The sequence below is a fragment of the Chiloscyllium punctatum genome, chromosome 35, assembly GCF_047496795.1.
Source record: "Chiloscyllium punctatum isolate Juve2018m chromosome 35, sChiPun1.3, whole genome shotgun sequence".
NCBI classification, from domain to species: domain Eukaryota; kingdom Metazoa; phylum Chordata; class Chondrichthyes; order Orectolobiformes; family Hemiscylliidae; genus Chiloscyllium; species Chiloscyllium punctatum.
Window position 1 is genome coordinate 15,199,513 of NC_092773.1, and position 25,792 is coordinate 15,225,304.

Here is a 25,792-nt window from a genome sequence, read left to right on the forward strand (position 1 = left end):
AGAAGTGTGTGTAGTTGGCAGAGTGAGTATTGGCCCTGTCAGCATGAGGGAGCAGGAAGAAGATGGCAGTACTAACCACTGCCAAGTTGACAATCCTTGACCTGCTGGGAGGTATTCCATCTAGATCCTGTGCTGCTCTGGGCCACTATCTCAGACTCGGCTGACTGGATCGCGTGATATGGCCTCCTTTGCCAGTCAGCAGGGCACAGCACAGCCCTCAATTGCGCCACTCGATCCTCCACTTCAGATCCCTATCGGTGAACCAAGGAACTAACTTGCTTTTCTGAGGCAATTTCTTTGGGGATAACATTGCAGGACCATGGTGAGACAGACATCTCCTGGCTTACAAGCATCTGAGGTGCTGTGGAACTAACATTTAAATGTGGCACCAGGTGTGTGAATTCTGGAACATCTGGACAGTGACAAACCCCCCTTCTCTCCTGCCCCACGTTAACACAAAATGGGTACTGTCGAAGTCCGCTGCATGAAGAGACTAGAAGATCGTTTGAGAAAAATAAACTCGGATCATAGTAAATTAGGGTGTCTTGAATCTCATTTTAAAAAAAATATTTAGCTGAACATCCCTCCCCATTCAGTCTTGGTAAAGGCTGACAAGTAGATTGGGAAGGTATTCAAGCTTTTCTAAAGGCTGTAAGAAGTTTGGAACACAGTCTTCTGCAATTTGAAGTGGCTGGGGCTTTACTTTCCTGGAGCATCAAACACTGAGGGGTGACCTCATCGAGGTTGATAAAATCATGAGGGGCAGAGGTATGGTGAATAGCCAAAGTCTTTTTCCTAGGGTCAGGGGTCCTGAGGGGTAATGTTTTCTCCTAGAGGGTGGTGCACGTCTGGAATGATCTGCCAGAGGAAGTGGTGGAGATTGGTACAATTACAGCATTTAAAAGGCATCTGGATGGGTATGTGAATAGGAAGGGTTTGGAGGGATATGGTCCAAGTGCTGGCAAATGGGTCGAGATTAGGTTGGGATATTTGGTCAACATGGACAAGTTGGACCAAAGGGTCTGTTTCTGTGCTGTCTGACTCTATAACTCTGTAATACCTGCCGCCGGGACATTAACCGCCTCAACCTGTCTACTCCCCTCCCCCACTCCAATCTCTTACCCTCACAACGTGCAGCCCTCCAATCCCTCTGCTCCAATCCCAACCTCACCATCAAGCCAGCGGATAAAGGGGGCATAGTGGTACTGACGCACTGACCTCTACACCGCTGAAGCCAAACGCCAACTCGAGGACACCTCTTCCTACTGCCCCCTTGACCATGACCCCACCTCCCCATCACCAAACCATCATCTCCCAGACCGTACAGAACCTCATCACCTCAGGAGATCTCCCACCCACAGTTTCCAACCTCATAGTCCGGGAACCCCGCACTGCTAGGTTCTACCTCCTTCCCAAGATCCACAAGCCTGACCACCCTGGCCGACCCATTGTCTCAGCATGCTCCTGTCCCACTGAACTCATCTCTACCTACGTCGACACTGTCCTATCCCCCCTAGTCCAGGAACTCCCCACATACGTTCGAGACACCACCCACGCCCTCCACCTCCTCCAAGACTTCCGTTTCCCCGGCCCCCAACGCCTCATCTTCACCATGGATATCCAATCCCTCTACACCTCCATCCGCCATGACCAGGGCCTCCAAGCCCTCCGTTTTTTCCTCTCCTGACGTCCCCAACAGTACCCTTCCACCGACACTCTCATTCGTTTGGCCGAACTGGTCCTCACCCTTCACAATTTCTCCTTTGAATCCTCCCGCTTTGTTGGCTACGTAGAACAATTGATCTTCCGTAATTACACCGGCACCACTCCCCACCTCTTCCTCTGCTATATTGATGACTGCATTGGTCCCACCTTGTGCTCCCACAAGAAGGTTGAGCAATTTATCAACTTCACCAACACATTCCACCCTGACCTTAAATTTACCTGGACCATCTCTGACACCTCCCTCCCCATCCTGGACCTCTCCATCTCCATTAATGATGACCGACTTGACACTATTTTACAAACCCACCAACTCCCACAGCTACCTGGATTACACCTCTTCCCACCCTACCTCTTGCAAAAAATGTCATCCCGTATTCCCAATTCCTCCCCCTCCGCCGTATCTGCTCCCAGGAGGACCAGTTCCACCACAGAACACACCAGATGGCCTCCTTCTTTAGAGACTGCAATTTCCCTTCCCACGTGGTTAAAGATGCCCTCCAACGCATCTCGTCCACATCCTGCACCTCCGCCCTCAGACCCCACTCCTCCAACCGTAACAAGGATAGAACGCCCTGGTGCTCACCTTCCACCCTACCAACCTTCGCATAAACCAAATCATCCGCCGACATTTCCGCCACCTCCAAACAGACCCCACCACTAGGAATATACTTCCCTCCCCACCCCTTTCCACAAAGACTGTTCCCTCCGTGACAACCTGGTCAGGTCCACGCCCCCCTACAACCCACCCTCCCAACCTGGCACTTTTCCCTGCCACCGCAGGAACTGTAAAACCTGCGCCCACACCTCCTCCCTCACCTCTATCCAAGGCCCTAAAGGAGCCTTCCACATCCAAAGTTTTACTTGCACATCCACTTCTATCATTTATTGTATCCATTGCTCCCGATGCGGTCTCCTCTACATTGGGGAGACTGGGCGCCTCCTCGCAGAGCGCTTTAGGGAACATCTCCGGGACACCCGCACCAATCAACGACACCGCCCTGTGGCCCAACATTTCAACTCCCCCTCCCACTCTGCCGAGGACACGGAGGTCCTGGGCCTCCTTCACCGCCGCTCCCTCACCACCAGATGCCTGGAGGAAGAACGCCTCATCTTCCACCTCAGAACACTTCAACCCCAGGGCATCAATGTGGACCTCAACAGTTTCCTCATTTCCCCTTCCCCCACCTCACCCTAGTTCCAAACTTCCAGCTCAGCACTGTCTCCATGACTTGTCCTACCTGCCTATCTCCTTTTCCACCTATCCACTCCACCCTCTCCTTCCTGACCTATCACCTTCATCCCCTCCCCCACTCACCCATTGTACTCTATGCTACTTTCTCCCCACCTACACCCTCCTCTAGCTTATCTCTCCACGTTTCAGGCTCACTGCCTTTATTCCTGATGAAGGGCTTTTGCCCGAAACGTCGATTTTGAAGCTCCTTGGATGCTGCCTGAACTGCTGTGCTCTTCCAGCACCACTAATCCAGAATCTGGTTTCCAGCATCTGTAGTCATTGGTTTTACCTCTATAACTCTGTAAATTGGGTCAAAGAGTTGGTTTGTTTTAATTGAATTGAATTTCTTGTCACACGTACTCAGGGACAGTGAAAAGCAATAAACAGCAGCAAAAACAAAAACACAGGTACAGGCGAATGTTGAGTTTTGAGTACATTTTGTGTTCTGATTGTAGTAGGGTATGTAAGAAATGGGGTAAAGTGTTGTTTTTGCAGATATAGAAAAAAAGCATACAGAAAAGGGGTACAGCAAGAGAACTATTAACCCTGCAGGTATTTAAGGAAGAATATCTCCACTTTTCAGTGTATAATTGTGGTTAATTAAATACTAACTTTGGTGTGTAATTATTACAACAAATAAGTTCTTTTTAAAAATTATGTTTTCAGCAAAAAGCTGAGATAACCGAAATGCTTGAGCGATACAAAATCATACAAGGTAATGAAATGTCCGAGGATGGAATGTACCAGCAGAATTGATACAAAATGTTGAACCTGATCTTGACAAAAATAATGTGTCAGCACTTACAGAGAGGAAGGTTGCCAACCTGGGGAAGGGGTAAGTAATAAGGGTGGAGCGCAGCTGGGCATTGGTATGGCATAGTAAGAGAGATTGCAGCTGTACAGGGCCCTGGTGAGACCACACCTGGAGTACTGTGTACAGTTCTGGTCTCCAAATTTGAGGAAAGACATTCTGGCTATTGAGGGAGTGCAGCGTAGGTTCACGAGGTCAATTCCTGGAATGGCAGGATTGCCTTACACGGAAAGACTGAAGCGACTGGGCTTGTATACCCTTGAGTTTAGAAGACTGAGAGGGGATCTGATTGAAACATATAGGATTATGAAAGGATTGGACACTCTGGCAGGAGGAAACATATTTCCGCTGATGGGGGAGTGCCGAACCAGAGGACACAACTTAAAAATACGGGGTAGACCATTTAGGACAGAGATGAGGTGAAACTACTTCACCCAGAGAGTGGTGGCTGTGTGGAATGCTCTGCCCCAGAGGGCAGTGGAGGCCCAGTCTCTGGATTCATATAAGAAAGAATTGGATAGAGCTCTTAAAGATAGTGGAGTCAAGGGTTATGGAGATAAGGCTGGAATAGGATACTGATTAGGAATGATCAGCCATGATCATATTGAATGGCGGTGCAGGCTCGAAGGGCTGAATGGCCTACTCCTGCATCTGTTGTCTATTGGGTAATTAGGAGTCCTCACTCAGCTCAAAGGGGATAACTGTATACTAACCTGAGTTCTGATTTGCTCATTTGCTTCTGCAATTGAAGCCTTTACTTGCAAGTTCGTAATAAATTGTCTTGTTTTCAGATTTGTTGGGTCTCGTCTAAATTTTATGAAGTTTGTTTCTTAACAGGTAGAAACTGTTGTGAAACCAGCCGTTGCGTGTGTTCAGGCTTCTGATGCCAGTCAAAAAAAAGAGAATTCCCGGTAAAGATTTGGGTGGGGGAATAACAAAATGAAGCAGCGGGAGAACGGACCACACGCCTGGATGTGGAGGCGCCCCAAGAAAAGGTCTGAATGTCCCAGATGACGCAGATCGGGGGGAAGCCCGAAAACACGGGCGTAAAACTTTTAAACTGGCACCGGTCTCCGTCAAATAGCGGGTGACGGAATCAGCACAAAACGAAGATACTGGATTAGTGGTGTTGGAAGAGCACAGCAGTTCAGGCTTTTTATTCCTGATGAAGGGCTTTTGCCCGAAACGTCGATTTCGCTGCTCGTTGGATGCTGCCTGAACTGCTGTGCTCTTCCAGCGCCACTAATCCAGCATTTGGTCATCAGCATCTGCAGTCATTGTTTTTACCTTGGAAAACGAAGATGGAATCCATGAAATCGCCCCTCAACAAAATGGCGGCTTTGAAAAATTCGTGGTTACCCCGCAACAAGATGGCGTCCGCGCCCTTGTTGTTGTGGTCGCCGCGCGCCAGGCGCGACGGTTCGTCACGTGCCAGCGAGCCCGCCGCTTGGCGGGAACCTCCCAACGGAAATCCATCCCGAGCGCGAGCCGGGAAAAGCAAAAGCCACCGCAAGGAGAAGACGAGCAACCCGATAAAGTTAACCCTGCCAGGCGGTGTCTGGGAGCTGAGAGAGGGGTGGGGGGGCTTTTATCCTTCCATCGCAGCCGTTCATCCACGTTGTTATGTTTTCCGAGCGGGCGGCGCAGCAGGAGCCGACTCTGCTGTCGGCCCCGCTCCCGGCCCAGCCGGGCCCGACTTTCCCCCGGGTCACCGCCGGCTCCTACAACAACCGCTCCGGCTGCTTCAGGCTGGGCGAGCGCTCCTTCCAGCGGCAGTACGCGCACATCTACGCCGCCCGGTTGATGCAGATGCGCCCGTTGGTGGAGGAGAGCGCCAGAAAGAAGTGGGGTGAGTGTTTCCCCCAGCTCCCCGCACAGCCGCAGAGATGGTGGGGGGGACGGGACAGGCGCTAACCGGCGGTGGGTGGATGGATGTTGGTTGAACAGGGAATGGAATGGCGTTGTCCTGAACCGCGGTGAAATACTCGGTCTGTGCGGTGCGTTGATTTTTTTATTTCAGGATTGGATCCGCTGCTCTCCCCGTCAGGCTGAGTGTTGCTGTTCACTCACCCGGGCGCCGGATGACTCTCTCCGGTTGTGTTCTGCAGGAGCCGATGTGCCGGTCAAGAAGCTGTGTGAGCTGCAGGTCGGCCAGAAATGTTGTGTGGTTGGCACCCTCTTCAAGCACATGGAGTTGAAACCATCCATCCTGCGGGAAATCAGTGAGGAGGTAGGAGTCCTGCTCTTGAGACCCCCTCTCAGTATGAGCCTCTTGAGGACGTGTCGTTTCACCGTCAGTCACCCTTGTGTTTGTTTGGCCGTCGCTCTCAGACCAGCGAAAGGTCTAGGCCTTTTAATCAGCAGGTCCCTATTCCTTTGCGCGGTGAAGCATCCACCATTAGAACATAACGAATGAGAATTCGTGCACCTTCACTCCAACTGGGGTGATGCTCAAAGGTATGGACTCGTGCAAACCATTGCCCTTTTCGTATTTTGCAGAGTATACAGGAGTCTTATGTGTTGTTATCACATTAGATTGGTTTGCAGTGCACTGCCATTCATTTAGATTGCTGATAATGGTTGTGGCCTTGTCTATGTTTTCTGGTCTGCACAACTTTACTCGAAAGTTGAACAATAAAACACTGACCTGTAAGAAATAAGAATATGACTTGAGTTGTGACGAACATTACTCAACACCTTGAGCCTGTCTGCCACTGAATGGTACCACGGCAGATCTGACTTGGCTCAAGTCTACCTCTCTGCCCTTCCTACAACTCTTGATTTCCCCACCTCGTGAAGAGTCTTACCGACCTAAGCATTAAATATTGTTAAGGACTCTTTCCCCCACATCTCCCTGTGGCAAGAAGTTGCAAAGTCACTGAATCCTTTGAAAGAAGAAATACTTCTTCACTTCAAACTTAAACCCCTCTGTTTCTTGCCCTTCTGGTCTGAAACTCCCTTCTGAGAAGCATTCTCTCAGAATTCAGAATGTCAAGCTCCTTCAGAATCCTGTATGTTTCAGTGAGATCACATCATTCTTCTCAACTCCAGTAGGCAGAGCTTTTGCTCAGAAGATTCTTTCTTCCTTGTTTCTCTTTCCCTTGCCACACAACTTGCGTTCTCACCCCTCTATTGTTCTCGTTTAAATCTTCCCCAACCACAGGAATAAATATTGCCCTTGGACGTCAGTCTTGGGTACTGCTCCCACCTCTCCCAGAACCAGCCCCAATATTCTAGACATCTGACACCCCCCCCCCCCCCCCCCCCCCCCCCCCCACACACACACACACACACACACACACACACACACACACACACACACACACACACACACACACACACACACACACACACACACACGTGTTTTCTGGCCATGTATTCCACTGTTATATCTTTGTTTATACTTTGACTGGCATGTGGGTAACTCCCTTTGAGTTGGAGTCACAGAAATGCATGTCTGTTTCCTTTCCTATTGATCTATAACAATTGCATTCACACTCTTTCTATTCCTCCCCTGTGCAGCCACATCAACTGTGGTGCAATGAATTTACTGGTCTCCCCAAAAGCATCCAAAGCATATATATGTTTTGCACGGCAAGAGCCACAGGGGTTTCCTGCACTCCCAGCTTTGACAAAGGGTCAGTTAGACTCGAAACGTCAGCTCTTTTCTCTCCTTACAGATGCTGCCAGACCTTGTCCTTTTACTTGTCCTGGTAGTCATTCATTCCACTTCTGCCGATGGAATCTCAGCCTGTGATGTGCCAACTTACATGTACTGCTGTCCATGGGACTTGCAGCTTCATGGCTGCTCCAATGTCCCCAGCTCCCAAATGGTTTACTTCATATTCTAAGATGGTGATCCCTGGTTCTGGACTCCTCCATCAATCGGAACTTCCTGACAGAGTAATAATGGGGAGTACAAATAAGGTACACCCTCTTCTCGAGATTGGGAAAATTACCTTAAAGAACGGACACCCGATGTGGTGGGAAGGTCTCCACTTGGCAAGACACAAATATTACAGGAATTGATATTACAGGAACATGCCCATGGCTAGTTCTGACCTTCTGTAAAGCAGGAGTTTGAAATTGTAATTGAGAAACATTACACTGTTTGTGCACTTTCCCAGCCTGTCCACCTCCTTCTGTAGCTTCCCAATTCTTCAACATGACCTGTACCTCCATCTTTCTTTGTGTCATCTGCAAACTTAGCAGCAGTGCCCTCAGTTACTTTGTGCTGATCATATAACGTGAATAATTGTAGTCCCAGCACAGATCCTTGCGATACTCCACTAGTAACTGACTGCCATCCTGAAAAGATCCCTTTATCCCCACTTTCTGCCTTCTGCCAGTTAACCAAAAGTCTTTGCATGCCAGTATGTTGCCTCTAATATCTGAGCAATTTCTCATGTTGTCCGATAGATGCCAGTGCTGTAACTGTACTGGAACAACTTGATTAGAGGAGTGGTAAGTTCTGGAGCGCAAGTCTTCCATTCTGTTGCTGGAATGTTGTCGGGGCCCACGGCCTATCAGGATCCAGCGTCTCCACTTGTTTCTTGATATACTGGAGTGTATCGAAAAGGCTGAAGACTGATATCTAAATGCTGGGAACTACGAGAGGAGGCCAAGATGGATCATCCACACAAGGCATTTCTGGCTGAATGTTGCTGTGAAAGCTTCATTCGTAACTTTTACCTGATGTGCTGGGCTCTTCCATCGTTGAGGATGGGGATATTTGTGGAGCTGTCTCCTCCAGCGAGTTCTTCAATCATCCACTATCTTTCTTGTCTGGATGTGGCAGTACTGCACAGCTGAGATCTGATCTGTTGGTTGTGAGATGCTTAGTTCTGTCTATTACTTGCTGCTTATTCTGTTTGGCATGCAAGTAATCCTGCACTGTAGCTTTAGGTTGACACGTCATCTTCAGTAAAACTTGGTGCTGCCTCTGGCATGCCCTCTGCACTCCATGGAAACAAAGTTGATCCCTGACTTGATGGTAATGGTTGAGTGGGGAATATGCTGTGCCAAAAAACTTACAGGCTGTTTTAGGGTACAATTCTGCTGCTGTTGATGGCCCTCAGCATCTCAAGGATGCCCAGTCTTGAATTGCTAGATTTGTTCTCAGTCTTTCCCATTTGGCACAGAGTACCAAACAACATGGCAGTTAATTTCAGTGTCTAAGCAGAACAAAAACAAAAGACCCTATTCTCATCATATGTAAGATTAACATAGTTTACAAGATAGCATGCAAAGACTGCACTCAGCACTATAGGGGACAGACAACTAACTTCATCCATGAACACCAGCTAGTGTCTGAATGCCACGACCAGCTGTCTCTCATAGCCGTACTCAAAGATGACAAGGACCACAAATTCAACTGGGACAATGCAATGATCACAGGGCAAGTTAAACAAAGATCTGGAAGCATGGATTCCATCAAGAAACACGCAGACTTAGTCCCAGTATACCAGCCACAACAACGAACAGCAGGAACAGAAACAAATAAATTCCACAAGATATTGGACGCTTCACTGCAAGCTCCAAAGCACTGAAGATGTCACCAAGACAGGGGACGAAATGTCTGCAAGTCAACTTGCCAGCTGGGCGAACATATCCACAACTATAATGTCCAGAGTCCACATCTTGCTGGTGGTACACGACACATACAGGGATGGTGATGGTCATAGCTGGGGCATTATCTGTAAAGTATAATTCTTTGAATGTGACTGTCTCAGCATGTTTTTTTTTAGATTACTTAGTGTGGAAACAGGCCCTTCGGCCCAACAAGTCCACACCGCCCCGCCGAAGCGTAACCCACCCATACCCCTACATCTACATCTACATTTACCCCTTACCTAACACTATGGGCAATTTAGCATGGCCAGTTCACCTGGCCTGCACATCTTTGGACTGTGGGAGGAAACCGGAGCACCCGGAGGAAACCCACGCAGACATGGGGAGAACGTGCACAGTCAGTCGCCTGAGGCGGGAATTGAACCCGGGTCTCAGGCGCTGTGAGGCAGCAGTGCTAACCACTGTGCCACCATGCCGCCCACATTTTGGCAAGAGCCCTCAGATGTTAGTAAGGAGGACTTTGCAGGCTTGACAGGGCTGTTTTGTGCCATTGTCTTTTCTGGTGCAAGATCAATACCAAGTAATTTTGTCTAGTTTAATTTCTTTGTGACTTTGGTACAACTGAATGGCTTGCAAGACCATCTCAGAGGGCAGTTGAGAGTCAACTACATCACTGTGGGTCTGGAGTGACATCTCGGCCGGACCCGGAGGTGATGGCAGATTTCCTTTCCTGAAGGACATCCGTGAACCAGGTGGGCTTTTATGACAATTGACCGTGGTCATCGACAAGAAACTCAACTGGACTCACTACATAAACACTGGCTATAAGAACAGGTCAGAAGTTATGAATACTGTGATGAGAAACTGAACTCCTGAAAGCCTGTCTGCCAACTCCAAGGCACAGGTCAGGAATATGATGGAATACTTCCCATCCTCCTGGATGAGTGCAGTTCCAACAGTATTTGAGAAGCTTGACACCATTGAGAACAAAGCAGCCTGCTTGGTTGGCATTACATCCACAAGCAATCACTCCTCCCACCACCAATGTTCAGTATTAACAGTCTGTACGATCTACAAGCTGCACATCAGAAATTCGCTCAAGATCCTTACACACCTTCTCAGCCCATGACCACTTTCATGTGGAAGGCCAAGGGCAGCAAATATCTGAGAACGCCACAACCAACAAGTTCCCTTTCAAACCTCTCACCATTCTAATTGCAAGTATCTTGCTGTTCCTTCTTTGTTGCTGGGTCAAAATCTTGGAATTTCTTCCTTAATGGCATTACGGGTCAACCTGAAGCAGGCAGTCTGCAGCGCTTCAAGAAGGCGGCACACCATCACCGTCTCAAGGGTAACTAGGGATAGGCAATGAAGGCCGGCCAGCCAGCAATGCGGACTTCTCACAAATGAATAAATCTTTTTTTAAAAAAAAGGCACCATGGGCTCTTAGCTTAGTTAGCAGTTTCATGTGCATCACCTCCAAGGCCTTCTGGAAATCCAAATAAATGACAGCCACTGGCTCTCCTTTATCAAACTTGCTTGGTGCCTCCTCATAGAATTCCAACAGATGATTACGCTTGACTGCTCTTGATGCAGATGTGCTGACAGCCTTATTTTCCAATGCACTTTCAGGTGCTCCTCGATCTCATATTTAAAGGGCTCCAAAATGTTAATGTCGACGGAGGTCAGGCCAAGCCAACTGACCAATAATTTTGTCTTTTGCATCCCTTCCTTTAAACAGGAGTGTTACATTGGCCATTTTCCAGTCATCTGGGACTCTTCCTGACACCAGTGATCCCTGAAAGATCACCAACGGTGTCTCGACAATCTCCTTCACTCTTTCCTTAAGAACTCTGGAATGTTGGTTATCTGGTCCAGGTAGTTAATCCACATTTGAGATCTTTCAGTTCCCTACTTGCTCTCTCCCATACGCTTCAAATTCCCTAAAACCTGACATGGATATTCAAGAGAAGAACTACTTACCAATGAGAGAAAAGGAGGGACAGATCACCAGCTCTGTTTTTGTGTTATGGACCACACCAAAACCCTTTGATATGTATCAAGGAGATAACCTAGGCTCTAACTTGTTCTTAATTAAAGGCAAATGAAATGTTCTGTGTTGCAGAAGTAATTCAATAGCCACGTGTGTGGGATCGCAGGAGATGGGTAAGATAGTAAATGATTATGTTGTGTCAGTATTGACTCTGGAGAACGCTATGGAAACTGCAGGACTTGGAAAAATAAATTATGATATTTTGAAAAGTGTCCATATTCCAGAAGAGGAGATGCTGAGCATGTTAAAATGCAGAAAGGTGGATAAATCCCAGAGGCCTGATGAGGTGTATCCCAAAATGAAGTAGCATGCTAAGGAAGGAATTTCTCGTTAGGTCATGTGGACTCCAGGGGGAAGATAGCCAATTGGAAATGAAACTGGCTGAAAGATGGAAGACATGATGGTGGTGGAGGGGTTTGTTTCGAACTGCAGATCTGTGACCAGCAATATGCCATAAGGGTCAGTGCTGGATCCACGTTTTGACATTTATGTTAATGATTTGGAAATGAATTTTGGAGGAATCATAGATGTGCAGCATGGAAACAGACCCTTTGGCATAACTCATCCATGCCAACCAGATAGCCGAAATTAATGCAGTCCCATTTGCCAGCACTTGGCCCATGTCCCTGGCAACCCTTCCTCTTCATATACCCATCCAGATGCCTTTTAAATGTTGTAATTGTACCAGCCTCCATCACTTCCTCTGGAAGCTCATTCCATGCACGTACCACCCTCTGCGTGAAAAAGTTGCCTCTTAGGTCCCTTTTATATCTTTCTTCCCTTGTCCCGCTTCCATCCTCAATCAAAGCAAAGCACTCAGAGACATGGTATAGTTTTATCTCTTTCATCTTTATTCCGGGCCCTGAGTGTGAGAGAATAACTAATAAAGAGTAAACCATCTGCTGTTACACAGTGATTAACTGACTTGAAATAATGCATGTTTTTCCACCTTGTTAACCCATTACCCTTACCTCCAGCACTCCATTGTTACCTAAGTTCTAAGCAGATCTGAATCATGCTCAGCTGAACTTCTTGTTTCACAAAACTCAACTTTTTCACTGCCTGCTTGTACCATATACACATTCTCTTCCCCTCTTTATCATTTCATGATAACCAATGGTATTACCAGCTTTCATAAGATGCTGACAGCCAATACTTAAGCAAGTTACTGACACACTGCATATAGTGATTGTAATAACAAAAATTACTAGTCTGTGTCATGAAATAGAATTCTAAGAATCCACCCATGTGGAAGAATAATTTACCAGTAAAGTTCTTAAATCTACACTCCTTGGTGACCACTCCATCCCCTCCAAGTCCAGTGGAAACAAGCCAGTTCTCCCAAATTTCCTTCAGTAAAGTCCAACCTGAAAACAAAATTCAGTCTGTCCTTGTGCATCACTCCACAGAGAAATCCAAATTCGTGAATAATGGCAGTTAAATACTTAACAAAACTGAAGAGACTTTCATCCTTCTGGAGATATTTCAGATGGAGGATACCAGCGCATTTGAGTGTGCAGTGCAGCAGCTGCAAACTGCAGGCTAAGTGAATGCAGCATTCTTTGCTACATCTGCTCCTGCTCTGCTGTTGAAATCTAACAAAGCCAACTGGCTGTTGTCATGTTAGTTTGATCAGTGAACCTTCATATCCCCTAAATGATTGAAAGACAAGGTAAAATCCGCATGGTTTAATATCCATAGGAAGGCCACTGACAAAAATTGTACAGACCTCCTCTTCACTGTTGTTAGCTTCTTCTCATGGTCATGACTGGGGAGCTGACTGAATCCGTTGGATCAGGTTGCAGAGGGGTAGACGGTGCTCCGAAGGAGTGCTTAACCTGCAAATGGGGAAATTCTACAGAAGTATCTTTGCACTTCCTTTCTCATTCCCTCCTTATCAAGGTGGTTAACAGCATAAAGACAGTCACACATTTAACTACACAAAATTGTGTCTGCCTGTTTTAACGTTCTTTGAATTCTTGAAGTCTGTTACTCTGTTCACTATTTATAGCATCTACTTTTGTACAATCAATAAACTTCTAAATTCTACTGCCATAACATACTGTCAATTGTAAACAACAATCAGTGCTCCTAAAATCAAACCCTTGGGTGCCTCCATTTAGATTACTCAAAAGTTATTTTCTTTTAACAAATTGATACTTCGCTCATGTGAACTCTGTCAGGATAAGTATTCCAGAAGCCTGGAACAGAAAGAAAATATGAAAACATTTAGCAATTAAAGAGGTGGTTTCAGTGAAGCTTTAAATCTTAAACACTTGTGGGAAACAAATGCTGAATATTTTAAAGTATGTTTTCCAAATGAAATTTCCCAAGTATGAACAGTCAAACTTCCGGTGACAATTTCAGTAGAGATCAGCCTCTTTGAATTTGCAATATGAAGGGGGCCAATGAAGTCTTAACAATAATGAACAGAACTGAACCAATTCAGCCTCAAGTTCTGATATTCTCTCAAATCTTAAAACATCAAACTGAAAATGCACTGTTCTTTTTGTCAACACTCTGCATTAAAAACACAGCAGCAAAGATTATAATACAATACTGTCATCTGGTGAAAGCAGGACCACTGACCCAACCGTTTGTTTTTAAACAGGCATTGTAGAATTGCAAACACATCAGGAGCTCAAGGCACTTAATCAGTTTGTTTTAAGGATGCAAGTTTGATAGTTTTAAAAAGGACATAATATTGTACACTTAGGATGTAAAAACAAAATCTGCCCCATTACATAGCCTGCAAAACACATTGAATTAAGATCCAGTATTTTCTGAACCAGTATTTTAACAAACCAAAATATTTAAATATCAAATACTCTCAGCATGGTACAATTTGTGCTGAAACTTTTCTTTTTCAGTGCAAATATTAGTGCAACCTTAATTTCAGCATTTTCTTGTTTTATTTTCCTTCCTCTCACTGAAATTCTCACGTATGGTATAGGTAATCTGGTCCTGAGGACTTGTCAAATTAGGTCTCATTGTTCTTGTACCTTTTCTCCAGTGACTCATTGTTTTAGGTACCTTAGTGCCTGTTAATTTTCAAGGATCTGCTGGAAGTTTCCTGAAGACATGCAAAAGATGCATGTTCATCCCCTCTGCCTTTTCCTTGTTATCTGTTTTGTTCTCCAGACTCTCTGTTGAGAGATAAAACAGTTTTTCACTTTTCTACTTGGAGAAACTTGATCTGTTTTTAATATTACCATATAGTTTTCTCTTATTATCTAAATTGTCCCAATTTATTAGCTACTCTTTACTGTTTACTAAAATATGATCTCCTGAGCTACCTTTTTGCAGTTATGTTTGGGCTAACACTTTTCCCATTCATACTTGGCTTTTGTCTCACCATTTAGATTTGACTTCATCAGTTAATCAGGTTTTTCTTTGTTTCGTATTCAAGTTGGACTTTTAAAATGTGATGAGACTCAAATTCTAGTCCGAGGTGCATTGGAGCAAGTGACTTGGCTCACCGGTACTCCATTCTCTGAAGAAAAAATCCTTTTTGATACTGGGAATTGCTTTTAATTGTTTCATGTGTTTTTGAATTTAAACTGATTCAAGCTGAGTTGAATGACTGCACCCCTTTGTCACTTCTGACTTGAATACTCTGTGTACTGAGGGTGATTAATTGTTGTTCCTAATGTCATAAATCTTGTTGCTTTTAGCACAACCTGTTGCCTCAACCAGCACGTACAAAATACACAGATCAATCCGACGAGCTTATTCTAGAGGATGAGCTACAGCGAATCAAATTGGAGGGAAAGATTGATGTTCAGAAATTAGTGACAGGTATGGCTGGAAGCATTGTTGAAACAATTTTGGTCGATTCCCGAAAGGCCTATCATTTTAGAGGTGCCAGAGGTATTCTGATGTGTACCTTTGGATCAAGAGATTTCTTCTGGCTGCTTTGCTTGTTTGTGCTCAACTGGATTTGATGACAAAACTACTATGTAATTATCTGTGACAGTTGTCCAGTAGCTTTCCAGTGACACATGCAGGTTGTGTTGGTAACTGTCTAAATGGAGTTTCAAAATTGTCGAAGGCAGCTGACCTTGAAACATTATCAGTTGCATTTACCAAGGCAGGGTTTTTCTTCAGATATTATTGTTAAACCTCGTGTAATGAATTGTTGATTTGAACATTACCTGTTTTTGTCCACAGATGTTGCTTCATGTCAAGTATTTGCAGTATTTTCTTGTTGGTTAACACTGTTTTTGACCTTGTATTTTTAAGTCTGACATCCATTGTTGTCGGTCTTATTGTCAGCTCAGGGATTGGTTCGTTTGAGTATTTCTTGAAGTGTGACTCATTGAAATTAGCCTTAATGGTTTCTCTCAGAGCTGATACTTGAATCCAACATGTGATAATATGTCCCTTTAAAAGAGAGTTGTAATAACCTGTTTGTCTTGAAGATGGGTGTTTGTCAACCTGGTGCCTTCTCCATGGAAAGAGAGTGAAGAGCTTTGATTTGTTAAAATTAGACAAGAGAAGTGTTAGTGGTGGAGTCAGGCTCACAAACCTAGGGTGTTAGTTCTGCTTTCAGTTGTTGAAATTGGGGTTTTGGGACTGTAGCGGCAAGATACAGCTGTCTCTCTGCTGCCACAAACAGCTTGAATTCTGTCCTTGCTGGATTCATTCTGCCTGTGTTCCTTCTGAAATGGAGGGTGATAGTAAGTAAGGGTAATTTGATTTGCTGAATTTGCCTTTACCAAGGGTGTGTCTGTGGGATGCTGCTCTACTGGAACACTTGAGTAGCAGTTAAATAATACATAATTTTGTTAGGTATTTAGATCCAGTTAAAGTTGTGCCACATTTTTAAAAAAATATTTGAACTGTGGTTTCAGACTGAAATGTGTTTTGTTTAAAGCTGCATAGTTTGATCAATCGAATCACATTTGTAACACAACGCCTTGCACTTGGCTGTAAATAAGAAAGCTTAGTGTCCAGACTTAGTCCCTTGATATTTTTTGAGAGGGTTTGATCTGGTACATAACAACCTTGTCCTTGTGGTTTGTTTACCAGGTGCAGTTATTGCATTACTTGGTGCTGAACAGGGTGATGGAAAATTTTTGGTAGAAGATATTTGTACCACTGACATTCCACCACAGCGGCAAATGGCAGGTCCAAACACTGATAGGTGAGCAAAACACTTGTACATCATGGATTTTTGAGACATGAATTAATTAGTTTGCAATATTAAGTGAAAGTGAGGACTGCAGATGCTGGAGAGTCAGCGTTGACAACTGTGACCCTGGAAAAGCACAGCTGGTCAGGCAGCATCGAGGAGTAGGAGATTCGACGATTCGGGCATAAGCCCTTCATCAGGAATTGTACATTTCTGCCTGACCTGTGCTCTTTCAGTGCCACACTGTTCGACTCATTGGCCACATTTAAATGCTGCTTTCGGTATTCTTCCTTATAACATGACTCCGAGCTTAAAGGTTTTGTTTGACTGACCTTGATGGCTTAGAACTTGGAACATTTCATGGTGAGCAAATTGCATGATGAATTTTATTTGCCATTCTTAGCAACCTTTAAATTATATACAGAATTTAAGCAGTATGAGAATTAATTGTGTGCTATTTTGCTGTTTAAAGGTATGTAATATTAGCCTCTGGTCTTGGCCTGGGTGGAAAGAATGCAGAAAGTCTTCTTGGCATGCAGCTTCTCATTGACATGGTAACAGGTCAGTTGGGAGATGAGGGTGAGCAGAGCAGTGCTGCAAAAATCTCTCGTGTGATTTTAGCAGGAAATCTTCTCAGTCGGAACACACAGGATAAAGACTCCTTCATCAAGGTGAGCAGCTGGTGTTTCACCATGTTATTGTGTTCTCCTGTTACTTGTAACAAATGGACGCAAAGCTTTGTTAATCATGTTTCTGAACATGGAAATTTGTACATTAATACAAAAGTGGCAACTGAAACAGGCAGATGTCACAAAATCTTCTAAAAAGCCAAGTATTAATCTGCTCCCGCCTTGGCAGTTGTCAGTGTGATTTGTTGAGGTCTTGTGCACTTAGACATGGAATATGAGGCCAGATTTTCCAAGGCATGGTAATTCAAGTCCAATTGTAACTGTGTTTCTACTTTTTTATACAAAAAAAAGAGTGCTGTGTTTCTGGCAGGAGGTTTGGATTCTGCTTGGCATGGGGATTATGCTGCAAGGCATATGTGAGGAATTGTGGTTTATTGTAGGAGTCAGTTTAATAGTATTGAAGTGTTGTCATTGTCAACTTTCCCACAATTATGATTTATTCCATCTGAACCCTCTGACTTGTTCAATTTAAACTGATACTTCTGGAGTAATGTCGTAGAATTGCCCACAGAAATCTTTATCTCCTTGGGTGTTTCCCTTACAGTTTGCTATGCAAGGATTCTGTCAGGTCAGGTCTGCAACTCATGTCTGTGCTGCATAAAAGACTCTCTGGCCATAGGAATACCTGTGCCATTATATTCTCAGAATGCTCATCAAAGTGGAGGCTGGAGAACTCTGGAAAATAAATGTTGAAGAGGAAGTTAGATTAGGTTACTTCGTGCGGAAACAGGCCCTTCGGCCCAACACGTCCACACCGACCCGCCGAAACGCAACCCACCCATTCCCCTACATTTATCCCTTTTACCTAAGACTACGGGCAATTTAGCATGGCCAATTCACCTGACCTGCACATCTTTGGACTGTGGGAGGAAATCGGAGCATCCGGAGGAAACCCACGCAGACACTGGGAGAATGTGCAAACTCCACACAGTCAGTCGCCTGAGTCGGGAATTGAACCCGGATCTCTGGCGCTGTGAGGCAGCAGTGCTAACCACTGTGCCACCGTGCTGCCCAAAGTTCTGGAGGTATTAGGGAATATAAAGGTGGCTAAGTGTACAGGACCTGACCAAATGTATTCCAGAATGCTGTGGGAACTAAGGGAGGAAATTGTGGGGCCCATTGTAGAAGTGAGTGCATCCTGTTTAATTTTGGGTGAGATGCTGAATGACTGGAGGGAGGCTAATATTGTGCCATTGTTTAAGAAGGATTGTAAGGAGAAACCAGGGAACTATAGACCTGTCAATCTGACATTGGCTGTTGCTAAGTTGTTGGAGGTCATTCTAAAACATGGGATTTGTAAGCATTTAAAGAGGCAAAAATTGATTAGGGACAGTCAGAATGGTTTTATGCTGATGTCACTTCTTCTCTCTCCCACCCCCCCCACCCCGATCTCACTCACCAGAGACAATCGTGCTGTCCCTGCACACTTTGCCAAAAGCACTGCTTCCGCTTACACTGTCATAGACGCAACTTCTGAAGCCAGGTGCCAACTCATAGACACCTCCTATCTCCACTTTAACCACGACCCCACTTGCTATTGCCAAACCATGAGAAACTCCTCACCTCCATTCAGGATACCACCCATGCCTTCCACCTCCTCCATGGCTTTCGTTTCCCTGGCCCCCAACGTCTCATCTTCACTACGGACATCCAGTCCCTCTTTGCGACCATCCGGCATGGCAAAAACCTCCAAGCCTTCGGTTTGTTTCTCTACTGCCGACCCAACAACCAGTACACTTCCACCGACCCACACATTCAAATGGTTGAACTGGTCCTTACCCTCAACTTCTCCTTCAAATCCTCCCACTTCCTGCAGAATAAAGGGATAGGCTTCGGCACCCACAAGGGCCCCCGCTATGCCTGCCTGTTCGTAGGATATGTGGAACAGTCCATCTTCCACAGCTAGACACGCACCAACCCTGCCTTTTTCTCCAAAGGATCATTTCACATGCGGCAGAGATGTTCCTGCACATCCACCCATCTCATCTACTGTGTCCATTGCTCTCAATGTGGTCTCCTTGACATCAGGGAGACAGGCCGCTAACTCAGTGTTTCACGGAACATCTCTGGGATACATGCATCAAACAGCCCCACTACCATATTGCCAGCCTCTTCCACTCCCGCTCCTGCTCCACCAAGATCATGCAGGTCCTGGGACGCCTCCACTGTCGACTTCAAGTTACCTGACAATTGGAGGGCGGACACCTCCTTTTTCTCCTTGGGACCCTTTAACCACACAGCATCAACATCGGTTTCGCTGGTTTCCAAATCTGCCCCGGCAATCCCACATCAAACCCTCCAACTTGGCAATGCCCTCTTGCCCTGTCCTACCTGTCTATTTTCCTTCCACCGATCCGCTCCACCCTCCCCACCGACCTATCGCTATTATCCCATACCTGCATCTACCTATTGCCTTCTCGGCTACCTTCCCCCTAGCATATGCAGTTCTCACTGCAACTGAAGAGGTTGAGAGGTGAGCTCGGAGAAGTTTATAAAATCACGATAGCTTGAGCTAGAGTTAATGGTAGGTGTCTTTTCCCTAGGCTTGTGGATTTCAAGACTAGGCAGACTTTTAAGGTGAGAGGACAGAGATTTTAAAAAGATACGAGGGCAACGTTTCTCGGTTGTTTTTGGTGTGGAATGTAGCTCATGAAGCAGTGGTGGATGTGGGCACAGTTAGAACATTTGAAAGACCCTTAGATAAAGGCTTGAATAGCCAAGGTATGGAGAGTTTTGAACCAGGAACAGGCACGTGGCATGAGATTAGGTTGGGATTACGTTCTGCATGGTCTGGTTGGACCAAAGAGTCTGTTTCTGAGTTATCTGACTCCACAGAGGGAAAAGAAAAAGTCTTGGTTTACCTCAAATGCTCTGATTCTTCCAATTATTGTTGGGGGCACTAATCTTTGGCTATCTAGCTTCTGAGACGTAATGCAATTTTGGTTGATATCAGATCGTGACTGTGTGTCATTATAACTTTGTCATCGAATATGTGTTCCAGGCCAAGTATCTAACAAAGAAGACTCAGGCAGCCAGCGTGGAAGCCATTAAAATGCTCGATGAGATCCTGGTGCAGCTAAGTGTGCGTATTTAATTCGGTTCATAGCTTTCTGCTGCTGGCACTGTGTGCGCTGAACATATCTGTTGGGAAATACAGTTGGTTTAAACTGCATGTTTAGCTGAATAAATTGTTGTTGCCCAGCAGTGTGCACGTTCATTCAAGTATGCACTATCTTTTTTTCTTTGTTTACTGCAGGCCTCGGTTCCTGTCGATTGTATGCCTGGGGAATTTGATCCAACAAATTACACCTTGCCACAGCAACCACTCCACCATTGTATGTTTCCGCAGGCTATGACTTATCCCACAATGCAGCTTGTCACCAACCCTTATCAAGCAGACATTGATGGAGTAAGGTACGATTGCAGGAAGATTCGGAGTGCAACAATAGAGATGGCTGAAATTGAAATGATTCTGATAAACATGGCTATAACTGTTCCCTTCATGTGAAGCATGAAGTTGCACTTCACGATCACCTTCTGAAGGGCACCTTCAGATTGCACTAACTGCTGTCCCAGCCACTGGTGCCCATTTCCCATGAATGAATATTTGAAGTAACTCAAAACTGAATTCAAGAAGCAACAAAAAAAAAACATGTCTGTTGATGTATTTTATTAATCCAAAAGTGAAAGGCTATGCTTCATGTCCTTCTGCTCAGGTTCCTGGGAACATCTGGACAGAATGTGAAGGACATTTTCTGCTACAGTTCGATGGAGGATCATCTTGAGATCTTGGAGTGGACTTTACGGATTGGCCACATGAGTCCCACCTCGCCGGATACACTTGGTAAGTACTTCAAGAACAAAGTTTATTTTGGAAAACTGTACTTGTCAGGAGTGTCTGTCATCTTTTAAGTAATATATGTTAATTTTTTGTTTTGTGAAAGATATTCCTTAGAACTTTGTTCAAATGCAGTTTTCAAATGAGACAGTATTTATGATTTACTTGGGGCTATGGTTGATCAGATCCACACTTGTCCGGAATATAATTTTCTAAATGTGTATTTAAATTATTTGTCATTTAGTATTCTGTTGAAGTGGTAGTTTTGGAATAATGAACATGTTTATCTTTTTTTAAAATTTCTAGGATGTTACCCATTCTACATGAATGATCCATTCATTTTTGAGGAGTGTCCACATGTTTACTTCTGTGGCAATGCTCCATCATTCCAATCAAAAATTCTAAAAGGTGAGCACCGAATTTGTTGGAAGGCATACTTTGTGCATGATTTCTGTTTGGGCAGGAGGTTTGAAGAGTGTTGCAGTTAAAAATCAGAAAGGGAGATTGGGAGGATTGTTGAAATTCCAATGGTTTTGAACAGTTGGAACTGTGTGTTCATACTTGAATGCTGGAGGAGATCAATATTGTGGACATTTTTCAGGACACAATATTTGGACTCCCGAGGTGCTTTAAAATAAATTCACACGATCACGATATGCTATCTTTAACAACTTTCAATGGATTTTGATTCAAGAGGCATGATTCTGGAAGTCAAATTTTTGACCTTTCAATATTTTCACTCTGAGAATTTGTCTTGTGATTTGCAAAAATTGTATCTAAACAGATCATTTAAGTTGTTAGACACATTCAGGGGGCTGCCACAAATGGATGTCTCAAATTTCGTTTTGTATTTGTCACAGTTTCAAAGCTAACAGCAATATATTTAGGACATACTTGATTGTAAAGTGAACCATTTCGGTCTACAATTTATGAGGCAATGATTTGTGGTTTCACCAGAGTAGAATGCACATACTCTAATGGGTGCAATGTGTTGGGTTTTCAAAAAATAAGTATTTTCTGTTTACATGTTGCTCACTTGTTAGCATAGGTGTTGAAAAGGACCTCCTTCAGTTTTGACATAGTTTCTGGCAAAAGTGTACATGTAAGAAGAGGGATAAACAGGTTAGTACTAAGGGAAACATGAGTGAAGGAAGGTTGATTCTGCAATTTTGAGCATTTTTTTAATCAGCGATCGTATCACTGGAGCCTGTGTTATGTTGCCAGTTTTCCAAGTCGCCCTTTGTTTTCCCATGAACTATTTTCTTCTGTATGGCTTTCACATCTCTGATTTTATTTATTCTTTAATATCCTATTGCTTTCACTTCGACCACGTTATAATTCTCTCATATGTAATTATTTTGATCAGATTGCTTACAGTGTGGAAACAGGCCCTTCGGCCCAACAAGTCCACACCGACCCTCCGAAGAGCAACCCACTCAGACCCATTCCCCTACATTTATCCCTTCACCTAACACTACGGGTAATTTAGCATGGCCAGTTCACCGAACCTGCACATCTTTGGATTGTGGGAGGAAACCGACACAGACACGGGGAGAATGTGCAAACTCCACATAGACAGTTGCCCGAGGTGGGAACTGAACCTGGGTCTCTGGCGCTGTGAGGCAGCAGTGCTAACCACTGTGCCACCATGCTGCTGCTTTTGTGTTGCTTTTTATATTTTTGATTTGTTTTTTTCTCACATCTGCAGTATTATGCTGTAGATGAATACATTGTGGTTTCTTTCAAACAGCAGTTACACAGTTTATGAATGAAATAATTCAGTAGCCAGCGCTACACAAGTTCTTGAGATGTTTACTTGGAAAATGTTCACTCTTCAAGAAAACTTGTGGAATGACCTGCAGAAGCCTCTTGGCAAAGCGGTAGTGGTGTCATCATTACTTCAAGAGACAAGTGAATTAGAACCCCATTCTAATGTGCTGGGGACATGGGTTTGATTCACCCCGTGATCACTGGTGAAATTTGAATTCTGGAATGAAAAGTTTGTTTGTTTATGTCCTTTAGCTGGTTTGTCCCACATGTCGTTGTGTGCACAGCAACATCGTTGCCTCTTTAGGATATGATTTTGAGTGTTTGCTCAGACTAGCAAGTGATTCCTGCATTTCAAAAAAGAATTTTAAGAGGGGATTTATGTGAACAATGTATACCCAGTTTGATGTTGCTTCAAAATCGCCATTCTTGAGCAGTTATAGGAAGAGCATCTCATTTTTCATAACTGGAAAATGCATCAATTGTTTGAATGCAGCCCTTGTTCCTCTAACTTGGACCTGTTTGGTGTGGGTAGAGGAAACATTAAGAAATAACAAAAAGAAGCAGCTGGCCCTTTTCCCACTTTGTTTAGTTTTTGAATAGGTTATTTTTTCAGAATTGTGGAGTAATTAAGGAAAATACTCTCTGTTCCCAGGTGTAGAAGGACAACGGGTACTCTTGGTTGCTGTCCCAGAATTTTCTACAACACAAAAAGCTTGTCTGGTGAACCTTCGGACTCTTGAGTGTCAACCAATCAGCTTCTCTGCTTTCAGTGCTGGGGATGATGACGTCGAGATGGATGTCAGTCACTGACCGTGAAGACATATTTGTTTAAAAAAGGTTTCATGTGACTTTTCATCCTCTGACACTAGCAAGCAAGATGCAGATTGCCCACTCTGCACAGGAGGGGAAGTCAATTGTGGAAGTCAATTGCACATCCTTTGTAACACTCCTGCCGTTGGTGTTCAGAGGGACTAATGTTGGAGAACCATGCTGCGTGGTAACTTGTTTCTACATCTTTTTCATTCTGCAAAGGCAACACTGAAAGATTTTAAATCATCGTCATGTTTTCGGCTTTAGTTTTGAAAGTGAACTCAGTCCCTTAACCTTGCCTCAATTGCATGTTTTTCAAATAAAAACAGTATCATGTTAATCATGAGTGAGACACTTGACAGCATGTCTAATTAGTGACAACATGCTGAAATTCTTAGACTTAAACCTCTGGGGATATAATGCATGAAACATTTTTAAGTTGGTAACTTGCACTTGGTGCTTTCTTTTTAATTGGTCCCTGGGGTTTCTGAGTCTCGACATATTCAATTGTTTTGATGGAACTCATTGGACTAATCCCTTTGCTCGCTTGTACCACCGAAAGTTAAAATGCTCCTGACAGGATAAACTTGAATAGGAGACGATGTCTTTTAGTTGTGTGCTGTGTTGGGTATTTCTTAAAACAGTTTATACCATAAAAAATGTTGGAATCCTATAAGTTGATCCATTATATGTTTAACTGGATGTACAAAATAAAAGGCACTTCCATAGCGCCTAATATCTTCAAGGGGAAATTCAAATTACTTTTCTGTCATCCTATACAGTCTACTATTTCAAGAACTCAACTTCTCTGATTTTAGTAGGACAGTTTTAATCTGTCATGGTGTCTGGTGTAGGTGCTATCACACAGCAAGTATGATATTTTGTTTGTATTTTATTCTAGATTATGATTTGGCTTTGTAAACAAACCTGTGTGTTGACTTTCCAAAAATTAAATGAACAATAGTGTGACACACTTGGGCAGGAATAATAGAAGTATTACTTGAAGAGCAAACATCTGCAGAATTCCAAGGCTGCCAGGAGATGGTAATATTAATTACTTGCTACATGTATTTATGGAAATACAGTAAAATGTGTATGTTGATGCTGTTTTAAGCCAGTGCTGTTTTAGTTTCATAAATTATGAAAAATAAATCAGATATTCTTCGGACAAATTTCATTTTCTGTTCCATACACAGCTTCTTGATTTGCTAAATAATGTGCTGCCACACCAGTTCCTTCCGCTGCAAATGCAAGGATGAAAAGAGCTGACGCAGCCCCTGTCACCACGAACTAAACGCAGAAGGTCACATCTGTCAAAAGCTGGCAGAGGCCACGACATTGAAGAAGCAGCATGCTGAGGCACCCCCGCTGCTGACTGGCCCCAAAACATCATATCTGCCAAAGCCAAATTGTTGCTGCTGATAGTCCAATTGCTACCATAGCTGACCCAACTCGAGGATAGGTGTCCATCTCAACTTCCAAGAACTGATTGACTGTTCAAACTAACTCCTGAGGGCTGAGAGATCATTTCCTCTTTTGCCATTGCAGACACTGTTAAAACATCAGAAGAATAGAAGGGACCCCAGTTCATCGCTGTAACAGTTGTTCAAGCCGCAATTGCCATGGCTGTGGAAATGGACTGGATCTGCCACTGAACAACTCCCCACAATTTCATTCCTCCATCGCAGCCACACAAAAGAAGAGTTTGATTCCCAAGTTCAATCAAGAAAAATAAAATATAAAGAATGAAGGATGCATTTGATCACATGAGGAACAGATGGGTGACTCAGTGAACATCGCCTACCGAGCCACCTCCACCATCTCAGTGCTCTGGAGCCTGAATCTCTCCAGTTTGTAAAGCAGATAGAACATGTTATCGAAAAGATTTAAAGTCATGCCAGGCTTTGTTACAAGCAGAATTGACCGTCCACGTACGAATGTTATCTTACTTTTATACAGGAAGTTTGTGAGACCACATCTTGAATGCCGTGTGCAGTTTGGTCTCCTTATTTCGGTAAGAATATAAATGCATTCGAGGTGGTCCATTGGAGGTTTATGCAAATGGTAAATTAAGTGAATGAATTGTCTTCAAAGAACAAATTGCACACACTGAGCTTGTTTCCACTGGAATTTAGAAGAGGCCAGGGTGCCTTGATT

At 44.2% G+C, this 25,792-nt stretch overlaps 1 protein-coding gene and 1 long non-coding RNA gene across 3 annotated transcripts in view; one reads left to right on the forward strand and one right to left on the reverse strand.

Moving 5' to 3' along the window:
• Positions 1 to 5,172, reverse strand: part of LOC140459686 (uncharacterized) — a 36,755-nt gene extending 31,583 nt beyond the window's left edge. For both annotated transcript variants that reach the window (XR_011953847.1, XR_011953848.1), the window contains exon 1: positions 5,058 to 5,172. This is a non-coding gene — a long non-coding RNA (uncharacterized lncRNA). The remainder of the gene's footprint in view (positions 1 to 5,057) is intronic.
• Positions 5,173 to 5,393: 221 nt separating this feature from the next.
• pold2 (polymerase (DNA directed), delta 2, regulatory subunit) lies at positions 5,394 to 24,812 on the forward strand. Its single transcript, XM_072554041.1, has 10 exons — positions 5,394 to 5,619; positions 5,879 to 6,000; positions 15,069 to 15,192; positions 16,426 to 16,540; positions 17,001 to 17,199; positions 20,219 to 20,299; positions 20,474 to 20,631; positions 20,934 to 21,061; positions 21,362 to 21,463; positions 23,478 to 24,812. Exons 1-10 carry the CDS (start codon positions 5,394 to 5,396, stop codon positions 23,633 to 23,635), a joined length of 1,413 nt encoding a protein of 470 aa, XP_072410142.1. The 3' UTR covers positions 23,636 to 24,812.
• The last annotated feature ends 980 nt before the right edge of the window (positions 24,813 to 25,792 follow it).

Coding starts and splice junctions, on each gene's coding strand:
- pold2 (XM_072554041.1), top strand. CDS start 5,394: ATGTTTTCCGAGCGGGCGGCGCAGCAGGAGCCGACTCTGCTGTCGGCC. Junction 16,541..17,000: donor GCAGGTCCAAACACTGATAG/GTGAGCAAAACA, acceptor TGCTGTTTAAAG/GTATGTAATATTAGCCTCTG. Junction 21,062..21,361: donor CACCTCGCCGGATACACTTG/GTAAGTACTTCA, acceptor TAAAATTTCTAG/GATGTTACCCATTCTACATG.